General features: G+C 42.5%; 1 protein-coding gene across 5 annotated transcripts in view; it reads right to left on the reverse strand.

The window, feature by feature from the left end:
• The window catches only part of LOC118384047 (ecto-NOX disulfide-thiol exchanger 2-like), a 317,169-nt gene that overhangs the window by 212,157 nt on the left and 88,833 nt on the right, over positions 1–16,179 (reverse strand). The window contains exon 1 of one of the 5 annotated variants that reach the window (XM_052512568.1): positions 12,142–12,302. The exons of the other annotated variants lie outside the window; for them this stretch is intronic. Coding sequence (XP_052368528.1) covers positions 12,142–12,163 — 22 coding nt within the window. The 5' untranslated portion in view covers positions 12,164–12,302. Of the gene's footprint in view, positions 1–12,141; positions 12,303–16,179 lie in introns of those variants that run through there. 5 annotated transcript variants of the gene reach the window in all.

The following is a 16,179-nucleotide window of genomic DNA, read 5'->3' on the forward strand; positions in this document are numbered from 1 at the left end:
GTTTACAAAAAATAAACGTGGTTCTGCAATGTTGAAAATCCAATATGCTGTGAAGACCAAAAGGTTGTTTTCTATTTTGAATTATTTGAGAATAGGAAAAAATGTAATAAAAGTCAAAGGATGCAAATATATTTCACAGGAAAAGTACAAATAAAGACCTGCATTAAAACAGAATCATTCTAAAACAAGGGTCTGGGGAGTTCATCTTTAGAACAGTGATTTTCCTTTAATGATGAGAGGAGAGGATCCTGCAAGGCTCTGTGTGTCTCAGAGATAGTCAAAGGCTATTTCAGACAACGGCTCCAAAGCAGAGACTAACGGCCCAGGATGCTGAAGGGCTGCCTGGTGGCTCTGCTGCCTCCGGGCAAACAGAATTGGGTCTGTTAAAGGTTCCCAGAACGATTCATTAGGTTGTGGGGGTGTGATATGGGAACTGGGGTTGCCTGTTGGTTCTGCTGGCTGGGCTGAGCTGCACTGCTCTGTGGTACTCCTGGAAAGTGGCCCAGTTCTGTCTTGTCTCACTGCAGCTGCTGGTCAGTGAGCACGCTAACACGCTAAAGCTAACAAGCCAGGAGAGGAGGAACAGATTTCATCCAGCATATGGAGGCTCACCAGGGCCCAAAATAAGCAGACCGCTGCTGATGCCCTCTGTACCTACAGAAAACAATTAATCCTCACTGTTCTCTGCCTCACTGACTACTGTCTTGTACTATTGGGGGCAGGAAAGAGAGAGGGAGGAGATGGGGAGGGAAAAGAGAGGGAGGAAAATGGATGATAGATTAGGTTCAGAGAGCATTCACTTGTTGCTCTGAGGTAGGAGAAAAGAGTTGTAAAAATGAAGGCACAGCGATGTTCTTTGGCTTTTCACCCAGCTAACGCGCTTTTCTCCAGTAACCTGTCCATGACTCTGGAAGACTCATATTTCTATTAGCTGGAAATAAAAGCCTTCATTAAAAGGAAACAGACACCAGAAGAGGTTTATAGAAACATGAGTTGCACACAAAGAAGAGAAGCAAATAGGGAGTGAATGGCAAAAATATAGGGGTACAGAGAGGAGAGGAGCAGAGAGGTAGAGGTAAGCTGATCCTCTCCCACTGAGCTGCTTCAGACCTCTTCTTTCAGTCCAGAGGGAAGGAAGGTGTAACAGAAGACTAAAACACGGTCCACCTCTCTGTTACAAGCTTACAGAACTTGTCTTCACTCCTTATAAAGGTCAAGACTTTCTAGGCAATTCATGTCCAGGAAACATACGAATCACTTTCAGTTCAGTTGAAGTGAGTGTTCCAAAATGAACCAGCATTTGAAGTAGGCCTACAAACTAGAGAGTCTGAGAGAAATACAGGAACTAAAACTGCCTCCTCATTCCAGATTAGCCAAACACTTCTAATAGGAAGACTTAGTTTGCATAGAGGGCAGGTGCTCTGTCATTGACAGATGAAGAGTAGAGCTTGATTCATTGGGTTGAGTTCCAGTGTGGTTCATTCATAACAAGCAACGTTTCCTCTAACAGCTCTGAGGCCCCCCAATACATCAAAACGCCCGACAGCCTCCCCCACCAGGCCCTGAAATACAGCCCATAAAGACGTGGGGCCACTATAAACCTGGAGCCGTCAGCTGATTTGTGGATCCAATTACCTTCCCTCTGTAATGGCTGTGTTCAGTGCCATGATTTTAAGTCAGTGGTTGTCAGCATCTGTCCAGCGTGCTCCACAGAGAACAGCAGAACCCCAGAAATCCTCCAGGAGGATCCTCCTAAAACCCCTCAGTACAGCACCCCAGGAGGATCCTCCTAAAACCCCTCAGTACAGCACCCCAGGAGGATCCTCCTAAAACCCCTCAGTACAGCACCCCAGGAGGATCCTCCTAAAACCCCTCAGTACAGCACCCCAGGAGGATCCTCCTAAAACCCCTCAGTACAGCACCCCAGGAGGATCCTCCTAAAAACCCCTCAGTACAGCACCCCAGGAGGATCCTCCTAAAACCCCTCAGTTACAGCACCCCAGGAGGATCCTCCTAAAACCCCTCAGTTACAGCACCCCAGGAGGATCCTCCTAAAACCCCTCAGTACAGCACCCCAGGAGGATCCTCCTAAAACCCCTCAGTACAGCACCCCAGGATGATCCTCCTAAAACCCCTCAGTACAGCACCCCAGGAGGATCCTCCTAAAACCCCTCAGTTACAGCATCCCAGGAGGATCCTCCTAAAACCCCTCAGTACAGCACCCCAGGAGGACCCTCCTAAAAACCCTTAGTAAAGTACATCACCCCAAGAAGATCCTCCTAAAATGTGTGTTGTTGGGGATACTCGAGGACCGGAGTTGGGAACCACTGGCCTAACAGATACAACACAGAACACAAAGAAAGGGACTCCACATCACAGGTTTTCAAAAAACGAATTTTAGGCTTTCTGAAGAAATACCACAGTTTTCAAAATAGTACTAGGACCACAAAAGATCAACTAAAAGTGAGGTTGAACTAATGATGACATGGCAATGAGAACGGTATTGAGCGTTGTATACAGGTAAACAAATGTCAGTTGTGAACTAGACAGAGTACACAAGCTAAACAAATGCAAAGCTTGAGTCTATACGAGACCAAAACGTTCAATCTGCAATTAATAAATGTGGAGAGATTGACCCACTAACGATGACAAAGATATTAGAACTTCACCGGCAGTTTTCTACAAATTAAATGGAGTTAAGTATGTATTGTGCAGAACAGATTACATCTAGCCCTCATAAATGGAGATGACATTTTCAAACTGAAATAATGAGCTGTCCTAAGCTCAAATGTAGTATATCTACAATATTGCACAAGTGGCTACAAATGGTAAGAGACATGATCTGACTGGTTGTGAACTAAAGAGTTGTCCTCGGCTCAATGCTTCAGTCAGAAACAGGCCAGGGGAGGTCCGAACTTGACCTCAAGCATCCTGCTGACCTCAACATGCATTTGACTGGTCTAAAATAGAAATGGCAATAAACCAGGCAACCAAATGAAAGCGACATACTGTATCTCATCCCTTGAAAAGTTATACCTGTGTTGCATCACTTCCCCATAAATGCTGACCTCTCATTCTTGAAGAGAAAAAAGTAGCTGAACAAACGTTAGTCTGTAAAATGTGTTCAGTAAAGGCAGCCCATTATTAACCGAGCTGGGTGCAGTAAACAGGCAAGTACAGGCCTTACATTGAGCTCCTGTTCCCTTCAATCAAACACAGAGGCCTTCATAGCTTCTCCAAATGTATGAATTTTGACTTTTTCAAGGTTCATGAAAGACCCTTCACAGTGGGGTTAGGTAGACGTGTGTGTGTGTGTGTGTGTGTGTGTGTGTGTGTGTGTGTGTGTGTGTGTGTGTGTGTGTGTGTGTGTGTGTGTGTGTGTGTGTGTGTGTGTGTGTGTGTGTATGTGTGTGTGTGTTAACACCAAATAAGATTCAACGCAAATACCTTCTGAAGTAAATGGAAAACTACCGGGCACTAGAGTTCTGTGGTTCACTCTCGTCTGAACATTCAGAGCAGTGAGGTAAACAGAACTTTTGGTGTAAATGTGTTCTAAGTCTTGTTTGCTAACAGTTCATGGAGACAAATGATTTCCCAAAGGAAAATAAAGAGAGCGAGATGTCCTTCATTCAATGCCACAACGCCCCTGTAGACTGAACACATCCTGAGAGCGTCTCTGCTATTGTATTAATAACGCATTCTGGTTCATGATGCAGCCATTTTTCCGGTGCCATTTTGTTTTTCATTACTTGACATTTTTTTCCTGAGAGCTTTTTCTCCCTTCTAAACCAGGGGCGATGGAGATCTAGGCTCTCCATCTCTATTACTATAGAATGATGGCTGCTTTCCAGACAGGCAATCTCAGTGGACAACTCAGTTCCCTGGACCTAACCACTGAACCACTACCTCCGCTTCCTCCTTGCTCAACATGTCAATGTGATGAGACAAGAACAGGTGAAGAGAATTAAAAAAGGTACAATGCAGCAAATTCTAACTTGATATTAAATAATTTCTCAGAATTAAGTACTTTATTGTGATTAATTTAAATTAAAATGGTCAAAAAGAAACAAAAATAACTTCTGAGCAAAGAGCACTTTCTTAAGTCTGAGTGGACTGTCTGAGTGGTCTAAGTGGGGAGGGGAAACTGAAAACTAGCTGTTATTGGCAAAGAAGTTTGGAAGCCACTTTCTTTTTGGTCTATTGACTATTTTACCACCTGCTGATGTCACCATGGAAGGCCAAAACTCCATCCAACCAAAACAGGCTGAAATTCCAGGGAATCAATTTCACTGTATCATTCCAACCACAGTGTGGAAATATACATAACACACAGGAACATCTATTTGACTGCACTTGGCCTTTAAATCTGTGCTATGGTCCACAATGTATTACTCTACTAAATGAGCATGCATAATTATAGCAATTCGTCATTCGTCAAACAGATAATACTCATGCAAAATGCAACCTTTGTGAAAATGGTTGGTTGCAAATTAATCATCCAATGAGACATTGGTAAAGAATAGGTGATTTTTTCCCCTATGATCTGAGCAGTTATATGCGGGTACCTTCTCAGAGTCAGTGGCGGTTACACAGGCGCACTCAGAGATGTAGTGTATTGCACCCCTCTGGTGATCCATCATGACATGCTGTGCTACTTCAAATTGTTTTTCCTGGCAGTGTTGGGAAGGGAAAAAGTGCATGAGCAACAACAAAAACTTGGGTTCACTTTATCTCTGGAGAGACCACTGAAAAAGAAGCCAGTGCAGAATAAAAACATTCCAAAACATGCATCCCGTTTGCAACAAGGCACTAAAGTAATACTGCATAGAATGTGGCAAATCAATTCACTTCTTGTCCTGAATACAAATCCAATACAACACATTACTGAGTACCACTACCCATATTTTCAAGCATAGTGGTGGCTGCATGATGTTATGGGTATGCTTGTAATCATTAAGGACTGGGGAGTTTTTCCAAGATAAAAAAGAAACAGAATGGAGCTGAGCACAGGCAAATCCTAGAGGAAAACCTGGTTTAGTCTGCTTTCCACCACACACTGGGATATGAATTCACCTTTCAGCATGACAATAACCTAAGACACAAGACCAAATCTACACTGGAGTTGCTTACCAAGACGGTGAACGTTCCTGAGTGACCAAGTCACAGTTTTGACTTAAATCTACTTAAATCTACCTGAAAATGGATGTCTAGCAATGATCAAAAAACTCATTTGTCAGAGCTTGAAGAATTTTTTAAAAGAATAATGGACAAATGATGCACAATCCAGGTGTGGAATGCTAATAGACTTAGAAAGACTCACAGCTGTAATTGCTGCCAAAGGTGCTTCTACAAAGTATTGACTCAGGGGTGTCATTTTGGCGTATTTAATCCATTTTGAATTCAGGCTGTAACAACAAGATGTGGAATAAGTCAAGGGGTTTGAATACTTTGAAGGCATTGTACATTTGAGGAGATGGGAAACTCCCTTAGAATTGTATTAACAACCATTGTGTACATTGCCCATGAATCGTCAATGGACCGTGTGTGGTGCATTCTGGGAGATTCTGATACAAAGAGAGCTCTCCTTCAATGAGTGCATGGGAGTCAATTGGGTGCTTGATCAAAAACTCAACATAAGCATGAATTTTGTCAACAAGAATTACAATACTACAACATTTTCCAGAGATGAGATACTTTGAGGAAAATAGGCAGGTTTATTAACTCGTAACCAGACTTTGAGAAAGGTTGCGTGTCGATTAGCTTAGAAACCGTGTGATGCAGGATGACAATGTGAAGTGATTGGTCGACAGTCTGCCGTGTAGGGCATTGTACATTTCTACATTCATTGCCCAATGGGATTCCAAACTCCTCCTTTCTATAATATCTCAGAGTTGACAATGCAAGGCCCCTCCGCCTGCTAGAGTGGTAACTCTCCCTCAAGCTTTATCAGCTATAATTAATTAAAAAAAGGTAGCTTTATAATTTTCTGCTGCTTCCCTCGCTCGGATTGGACGAGGTCTGGATCAAAACAGGTTTATCTGTATATTAAATAATTGTATGCATATAGGGTCCGGGTGGGAAAACCACAGGTCCATTTCGGAACACATCAAACTTTTAGACCTGCGAAGACCTCTACTTACGAGGCCAAACATAATCCCGTTCACGAAAGAAAACATCACAGAAGCTGGACCTGTGCCAAAAATAGGGTGTTTGAGTTTAGTGTTTTTTGCCAAATGAACAAAAATTAACTACTGTTGGCATTTAATTTTCCTGCTGTACGGTAACCGAACCGCGACCCCAAAACTGCAATGAGTACCGAACCAATGGGATTGGTGAACCATTACAACCCTAAAAGAGATACAGAGCGGTTCCATTGGAGCAGAGAAGATGATCCTCCCTGGTGAAAAGTTCATCTCCCTCCATCCTCCTCAGTGAGACCTTCAGTAAGGTTTTAAACTATAGCTATACAGCCTCAATTCTGCCTTATTCAATAGCAATACGTCTCTATCCCACTAACCCTACTGCAGAGACATGAGCCCAAATCTGGGGCTCAAAGTGCTTGAGTACAGACGCCTCCCTCAATCAGGTGGTTTTTGTGCTCCACAAAGCCCCAGAGTTGATCCTGAAACGTTCCCTTCCCAGACAGACATGCCGCTCTCACTGCTTTAGACCAGACGAATGGCTGGCTGACTGCTGTTGCTCTCAGGGATCTGACTGCCACACTCCTACACACCCTTCAACTGAACCAATTCCAGTTACACAAAAACCCAGTTCTCTCCTGAATCGCTTATCTGGAATAGCCTGGCCCACACGGCTGAACAATCAGGCTGACCCAGATGGGTTTTCTACCCGACACAGATATCGGAACAAAGGAAGTAAAACAACTATTACACCGGAAACCGACAGATTAAGCAAGACTGGTGAGGCATTGAGAATCTTAATTACGTTATTGCAATAAAATCTACAACATCGGCTCAACAGATGGGGAAGGGCTCAATGGGTGATATCACCACAATAATATACGCCTGGCACCCCTCGAGACAAGAACTTGAAAAACAAATGAATTGTCCTGTATTACTGAAACCAACACACATTTTTCCCATTGGGTGCTTTGAAACTCTGCTATGATGCTTGGAAATTGGTCTTTTGATGATGGTTTCTGGAAGGCCATATAAGTTCATTGTGATATGTTGAGTGTAGGCTACTGAGCAGTAGGTGGGTAGTCCAAGGATTGAGATGCTATCTCCACAGTAGTTAGATGACGCTCAATCCAGTAAATCAGAAAACAAACATAACTTTAACAGCACCTGCTGAAATTGAATTTTACTTTAATTGTTTCCATATTTACATCTCATTTCCACTGGGAGCATGAAACTGGCAGAGAAGATATGTAACTACTCACATCATAGTTAAACATCACCTCCTCTGACAGGAAACACAACACAGTGTAAAAATTGTCCTCAGATCACTTACCCAGCAGGGCACAAAACAGTGAGAGTCTCCTTATCAGGGATAGAGCAGGGTTTGTTGCATTAGCAATGATCAGTTACATCGTTCCTCAGCCCTGGATACCACATCTTTCAATTAGTCAATCCACAGAGCTGGAGAAGTGGAAAATCTGCATACCTGTCCACCGTGAGGAGAGCAGTATGAAAACAAGAAACTCAGTTACAGCAAAAATGCGGAAAAGCATTCTTATTATTATACACTGCTCAAAAAAATAAAGGGAACACTAAAATAACACATCCTAGATCTGAAAGAATGAAATATTCTTATTAAATACTTTTTTCTTTACATAGTTGAATGTGCTGACAACAAAAATCACAAAAATAATCAATTATTATCAATTATCAAATGTATCAACCCATGGAGGTCTGGATTTGGAGTCACACTCAAAATTAAAGTGGAAAACCACACTATAGGCTGATCCAACTTTGATGTAATGTCCTTAAAACAAGTCAAAATGAGGCTCAGTAGTGTGTGTGGCCTCCACGTGCCTGTGTGGCCTCCACGTGCCTGTGTGGCCTCCACGTGCCTGTGTGGCCTCCACGTGCCTGTGTGGCCTCCACGTGCCTGTGTGGCCTCCACGTGCCTGTGTGGCCTCCACGTGCCTGTGTGGCCTCCACGTGCCTGTGTGGCCTCCCTACAATGCCTGGGCATGCTTCTGATGAGGTGGCGGATGGTCTCCTGAGGGATCTCCTCCCAGACCTGGACTAAAGCATCCGCCAACTCCTGGACAGTCTGTGGTGCAGTCTGGTTGATGGAGCGAGACATGATGTCCCAGATGTGCTCAATTGGATTCAGGTCTGGGGAATGGGCGGGCCAGTCCATAGCATCAATGCCTTCCTCTTGCAGGAACTGCTGACACACTCCAGCCACATGAGGTCTAGCATTGTCTTGCATTAGGAGGAACCCAGGGACAACCGCACCAGCATATGGTCTCACAAGGGGTCTGAGGATCTCATCTCGGTATCTAATGGCAGTCAGGCTACCTCTGACGAGCACATGGAGGGCTGTGCGGCCCCCCAAAGAAATGCCACCCCACACCATTACTGACCCACCGCCAAACCGGTCATGCTGGAAGATATTGCAGGCAGCAGAACGTTCTCTACGGCGTCTCCAGACTCTGTCTTGGTGTTTTCTGGCAAATGCCAAACGTCCTGCACGGTGTTGGGCTGTAAGCACAACCCCCACCTGTGGACGGCGGGCCCTCATTACCACCCTCATGGAGTCTGTTTCTGACCGTTGCAGCAGACACATGCACATTTGTGGCCTGCTGGAGGTCATTTTGAAGGGCTCTGGCAGTGCTCCTCATGCTCCTCCTTGCACAAAGGCAGAGGTAGCGGTCCTGCTGCTGGGTTGTTGCCCTCCTACGGCCTCCTCCACGTCTCCTGATGTACTGGCCTGTCTCCTGGTAGCGCCTCCATGCTCTGGACACTACGCTGACAGACACAGCAAACCTTCTCACCACAGCTCGCATTGATGTGCCATCCTGGATGAGCTGCACTACCTGAGCCACTTGTGTGGGTTGTAGACTCCGTCTCATGCTACCACTAGAGTGAAAGCACCGCCAGCATTCAAAAGTGACCAAAACATCAGCCAGGAAGCATAGGAACTGAGAAGTGGTCTGTGGTCACCACCTGCAGAACCACTCCTTTATTGGGGGTGTCTTGCTAATTGCCTATAATTTCCACCTGTTGTCTATTCCATTTGCACAACAGCATGTGGAATTTATTGTCCATCAGTGTTGCTTCCTAAGTGGACAGTTTGATTTCACAGAAGTGTGATTGACATGGCGTTACATTGTGTTGTTTAAGTGTTCCCTTTATTTTTTTGAGCAGTGTATATTATTTGCTTTCTAATATAGGAGGCCAGGTGCATTCAAATGAGCTTTGGATCAGGGAAGTATTGGAATTATGGTAAATCCCTATGCTTAGACTTTCTAATCAGTAATATAAACAAATTCAGACAGAGTACGATCTCGCTTGAATAGCCTACCCCCTAAAAGAGGTAATATTTGGTCAATGTAATCAATTTGATGTAATTACAGTTGAATAGTATTTCAAATAAAAATTCAGACAATAAAAATGCATTACTTTGCAATTAAATAATGAACTTGACCAGTTTTCTAAGACCGAACATGATCTCTCAAAGTCTTAAGAGAAGAGAGAGATTCATCAGCCCAAAATACTTTTAAAAGTCTTGACCTTGGGGGGGAATGCCAGTTTAAAAGCTTCTCTAGGTAGGGGTTCACTATGTGTCCATTATCAGGCTGAGATGGAAGTTAGGGGAAATAGAATAAAGATGTTGATGGAAAGAGGAGGAATTGCTTCTGACAATCAATTACTAAAACAATGGTCACTGATTTGATGGAACGCTGATATGATTACTGAGTAGAGCTGGGGGTTCTTTCTAGAGGGGAAACCCACCTCTCTGAGATGCATCTGGTAGAGACTCCTAAGGGACCAAATAGAGTAGCTGGAACAGCTACTTGCAGTGGGGCAAGACCATAAATCCTACTACTCCCTCTACAACATGGCGGCAAAAACTAGCAAATAGCCAGTAGCCACAAATATGACAGGGAATGAGGCTTGTATCTATAGCAACTCAGTATCTGGGATTTCAGTAACCCTGAAAGAGCCCATCTCTTTTTGGGGCCTCTAAGCCCTCCTGAAGGAACCATAACAAGGTTAGCAGATCTGTGCTTTACACCCCTTCAGCAGTGTACACCCCTGAAACCCCTGTTCCAAAAGACTGCCAGAGGTATCCACAGAGAAAATGCTTTCTTTATCTCTGACTCATATTTCATTATGCCGATTCTCTTTCCCCAAAGCCATGGCTCCACTTTCTGCTGAATTGTGAGCAAAACTGAACGGTCTCCATTTAAAAAAGGACAATTTTCCAAAGCTACCAAATGTCCTAATTTTACAAGGTTTCTCTCTGCATTCAGTATTCCCCTAATTTATTCCACAGCACCATTATCCTGGGGTCACAGTGAACTCAAATCTCAAAGATCCTTCTGAAACATTGCTCCTCAAATCTATATTGCTCCCTCCATTTCACTCCTTCTCCCTCCATTATGAGGAATCTGCAGACAACCTCTCCATTGATCAGTGGGGAGCTGTACAGTGTGAAGGTAAATGTCTGTCAGAGTGCATGGTGGACCTTTTCTTCATCATGGTCGGCCCTGTTGAAAGCGAGCAATCAACCTTGATTCACTCAGATGCTCACTAGCGGTTTGTGCCCCTGGCCATGGAAAGAAGTGGGAGCAAGTATGCAATATTCCAGAGCCATTTTGTCACCATAGCTGACATGAAAGTGTGGCACAGAGAAACAAAATATTGCTGATGTCATGTGAAGTCAATTACTTAGGGGAGAAAGTTAAACTCATACTTAATGCACAGCATCAGCATCATGGTGGTCCTTCTGTAGCACAGTTGGTAGAGCATGGCGCTTGTAACACCAGGGTAGTGGGTTTGATTCCCGGGACCACCCATACGTAGAATGTATGCACACATGACTGTAAGTCGCTTTGGATAAAAGCGTCTGCTAAATGGCATATATTATCATTCCCCTTCAGAAAACACATAGGCTGTGCTGTGTTGTGTTTATAGCCTTTTCAGCATTCGTACTGTATGCGAATTGATGGTCCCAGGGAACTCGGCAATTACTAACACTTATCCAACATTGGATGGCTGTGAGAGATGGAGTAAATTCTTCATGGTCAGAAACAGCAGAGGCTAAAAAGTCTAAAGAAGCAGAGTCAGAGCACAAAAGTGAAGCAGAGTAAGCAGGTTCATTTGAAGGCTCAATTTACTTCTCCTGTAATTACACTGACTGTGGAAAACGTTCCATTTACCAGCAGCTATTTATGTATCATGAGTAAATAAGTGAATAAATGAGAAAGAAGTCTGAATGAAGCCAGTGTGCAAAACCAGTGCAAAGTGCACGCGCTCACCATAATATTTGAATGACTTTTGCGCACACCGGCATATTCTCAAAAACAGATGAGATGAAGACCGTAGCCTATTTTCAGTTCGCTACTGGTGACGTATTATTTTCAAGACAGATTTAAAAAGCAACCATGGTCATTAACTAAATGAAACAAGAAAACAGTCTTCGGGAAAAACAATAACGGAACTGACCAGTGTTATATTTCAGAATAGTTCCAAAGATAAAGAGCATTTGGGAGGACGCTTGTCAACTTTACTCAAAATGCACTGTGAAAAATAAGCTAAATGAAATCAATAAGACATTCTACAAAAAGGGTTACACAATTTCAATCTAGCAAACATCAATGTGTGAATAAAAACGTTAACGAGGAGTAGTCTGTCTCATCAAATCGACTAGGCTCGTGAACAGCAGGTATAACAAAGTGACGCAAAGACCTCAGCTTGGTCACTGTCGTTAAGATGTTCGCATGTTGCTTCCGTCAGTAATATACTTAAATGGACCTGCAGTAATCAAATACCTAGTCCTCCTCGAAATTCGTCTTTAAAAACGTGCATTCATTCATTCTACGATTGAGATAACGGTCATACATAATTCGGCAAACCTCCACGGACATAACAGAGCGAGAGGAGCAGACAAGAGCTGGTATAATGTAATACTGTATCAAAATGAACACACGTTAGACCTTACCTCTATACTGCAAGAGAAACATTGTTTACAGTCCGTACAGCAGAGGATGGTGAGCCCTCGTCGCCTACTGCAACGCGAATCGTCAAGAGTATAAATCCGTTGTATTGAGAGAAAGGGAGTTTGTTCTCCAGTCCGTGTCGCTCTGCAGACTGGGCTGTTGTGTGAGAATGAGGCTGGGTTCAGCAGCTCGCAGAGCCTCGCACTCATATAAACCACATTCCCGAATACATGTAACCTTCGTTTACAAGTGAACAAAGTATAGCCTGCCAGATGCTACCCGCAAGGGTGTATTACTGAGAGTGCGCAAATGGCACCAGTGATATGCTCAAGAATATGTCAATCCCGTTTTCCCACAGCTGACAAAATACTGTAGGCTATAGTTTTATCGGTGTCCGCAAAGGCAGACCAGTTAAAGGGACTCTGCAGGGCCATTGACAAATCATCATGGGTTCTGATATCTATAGGTTTTGTTGTTAGCCCCGGAGTATTACATTGTACAAATCTAAGTAGCATTTGTATTATGGAAAAACATGTTAAATTACAATAGTAATCAACCTTGAGTTGCTATAGAAGAGTGAGTGAGTGTCTGTAGGGTAGGTTATTTTCTAATTGTAATCCGTTAGTTACCTGTTCAAAATGGTAAATAAGTAAACATTTTTGGAGTACACAAACTCAGTAAGGTAATCTGATTACTTTGTTACTTTTAGATTACTTGCCCTTTGGGAGGCATTAGAAGACAAAACATGAATATTATACATTTAAATCTATTACAGGATAAATCCATTTTGGAGTTTACATAGCTGGCCATAAATGGATGTTGCATTTTACTGTAGGGTTTGGTTGTTAGGCTTCTTCTAATGCATTGCTTTCTACTAGACATGATTAGGCTATATCTTTACATTAAAAACCAACATCTCAGATTTCCAGTCATCCCAATTCATTTAATACACCTTGATCTTCAAGAATAGGACTTGGAAATATAGATTAACCAACTTAATTTACCCGAGCATAACCCAAAAGTTAAGGATTTACTAGCCTACTCTGTCGTTTATGATTTTGCTGTCATGAGGAACTGATTGGGGCCATTACTTTGATTTTAAAAATGCTTCTCTCATGGAATGGCATGCTTCGAAACACTACCGAAAAGTGCTATTTGCATTTGAAAAATATATACCATATGCTGCATTTGCTTTAGGCTTATTTTTAACGTTTTGTTTTGGCCACACTTGGATATCTCGATAATTTGCATCAGTTTAAGTGTTTGTGTGAGTTTGAGCATGTGTCCGTTAGGCCTATGGGCATTTTTCTGTATCAGCACAATTAGATTGAGCAATAAAAGCCCCACTTCAACTCAGCCATTGGGTTAAAATACACATATGCATTTTTTAACAGCCATCCACAACCAAAACAATATATAAGGCACAAATAGCAGCAGTGTGATTCACATCAACGCCATGTAGACATCTATAATATGTGATGTCCGTATCGCCCCGTCCATAGGCTACACCACTGCTTTCGTCCTCACCTCCAAGCGTTTGTTCAAGTTGAATAATCTTTGGATGCCAACAGCAGTCACACCATTGGAAGACATAGCTTGGACTGTAGCCCACAAAATGCTTATTCCTGCTCTTTTCCATTTGGTGTGTAATAGTGGTCTCTGACCTGGTCAGACTTATTCAGGCGGGAAACAAATGTTAAACTTTGCTGATTTGAATGTCATTCAGAAAAGAGAAAGGCGTCAAATATTTTTCCCCTCAAACAGCCTTTCTGAACTAAGATGTCATTTGATGACAATATTTTTTCTGGTAACGTAACGGATGAGTTTTTTTGTTCAGTAACATGTAATCCATCACTCCAACCCTGTGTGTGTTGTGATGGATGGGTTAGTGCTGCTTACATAGAAATAGCACTGATGAGCCCATTAATCTATTATAACAATCTCTCTCAATTCCAAGTCATTTTCAGTCTCATCTTCAGCCTTGGGAAGTGCAGTCATACCAAGACAGTACCTTGGAATGCCAGCTGGGGGCACCACTGTTAGCATACAACGTTAGGTCATGTGTCATTAACGGTGATATTCATATGGACTGTGAGCTTCTCCCACCATGCAGCGTAGAACTCAAGGCCTGATAAATAATGCACCATTTTACTGCAGACAACCAAGCAGACTGTGAGCAGTCTAGTGTGATGATTTAATCTCAGTCCTGTGAACCTCTTCACCATGGAGACAGCACTCATATCAAATGAGCCTCAAAGTGTCCCTTTTCTCAGAATGAAACATGAAGTAGGTTGAAGGAAAGGAGCAGACATTCAAAGTCCATTTCTATCTGGCTTGTCATTTCAAAAAGAAGCCAGAAATCCATACTACATGAATATACACCCCCCGAGGAGTAAAACCATAAAGACACATTAGTAATGGAAGACGAGCGTAGAGGGGAGGGATCTTAAGAGTTCCACATGGGTCCACTGAAATCTGCAGAAAGATAACAACAAGGGTAAAGAGATAGAGTATCATTGAACATGTTGATTTGGTCACCTTCTCGGAGAGCCTAGCTTAGTGAAACAAGTCAAACTGGTTCACTAATACCTACATTTTTCTAAATACAGTAAATATCAAAACCTAAATAAAATTTGAGTGTAGAGGTTAGACTTAATTTGCACAGACTCTCTTGCACTGGCTCTATGCACACTCACTGGACTCTACACACACATACTACACTGATACTCCAACACACACACACACACACACACACACACACACGACTGCTACGCTATTTATTATTTATCCTAGTTGCCAAGTCACTTTTACCCAGACCTACATGTCCATATTATCTCAACTACCTCATACCCCTGCACATTGACTCGGTACCGGTACTCCTTGTCTATAGTCTTGTGATTGTATTGTGCTACTATTCCCTTTTTTTTCTGCATTGTTAGAAAAGGGCTTGTAAGCATTTCATGGTAAGTCTACACCCGTTGTATTCGGCACATGTGACATAAGACTTGATTTGACAAGAATTGGGGTGTCAATCATGGCCTAAAGCCACATCAAAACTGTGTAGAAATGAAATTAAATGGACCTACATGTATATAATTGCTTCACTGTGTCCATCTCTCAAAGACAGAAACAAAAGTTAGTCAGGACGTATTAAAAGTTGCAAAAAGTGTACAGTGAATGTTTATTTTCCTCTCCAGATTTTGATGTCGAAGCAATACTCTATAACCAATTCTATAACCAATTTTCACTGCGGCTATCCGGACCTCAGTGATCACCAAATGTGGCCCCAGAGCAAAATTTGTTAGACAACCCTCGTCTAAAAAGTTTGAGATGAAAAATAAGTGTCTGAGAAATGTTTGATGGGTCAAACAATATTATCTTCAACAGCCTGTCTGCACTTCCAAAAACACATTTCAAAGCCCACAGCCCATACACAAGAACTGTCAAACGGATTCCAAAGTGGAAACGAACGAGGCAAAGATTGTACTTAAGCATGGAAACATTCCCAGCATTGATTTTTAAACAACCTTAACCAATTAGAGAAATAAATGAGGCGTCTGTTGTTGGCGGAGCAGTAACGTTGCCTGCTCAATCTGTAGAGTAACTTCCTGCATATATAAATTGTATGGTTATAGTCAGCAGTAGCCCTTTCAGTATGGTTGCATGTCATAGCAACAAAAAGTAATTAGAGTCAAAGCTCAATGAATAAACAAATTCTAAAGATGAAATGTTAAGAGTCAAATTGGTGCATGGCAAGTGACTCATAATCCATATTAGAAGGTGTAAATATGACTATAATAGGTTGCATTATGCCCTCAGAATCACAAGGAGAATGTACTGGAAGGAACACAAAGGAAGATGTGTGATTTCGAGTTCAGTTGACCGTTTTAAAGGACAGCCAAATCTGTTGAGCCACTTGACCTAAAGCTATTTTTAAAATCTGACATTAACTAGCTTTGTCTGATGGTCCAGGATCATGGACCCTTAAATAGAAGCCCACTACTTGGACTCAATCAGCAGGAGTGTTACTGAAACTGTTT

The sequence above is a fragment of the Oncorhynchus keta genome, chromosome 4 (assembly GCF_023373465.1).
Source record: "Oncorhynchus keta strain PuntledgeMale-10-30-2019 chromosome 4, Oket_V2, whole genome shotgun sequence".
NCBI classification, from domain to species: Eukaryota; Metazoa; Chordata; class Actinopteri; order Salmoniformes; family Salmonidae; genus Oncorhynchus; species Oncorhynchus keta.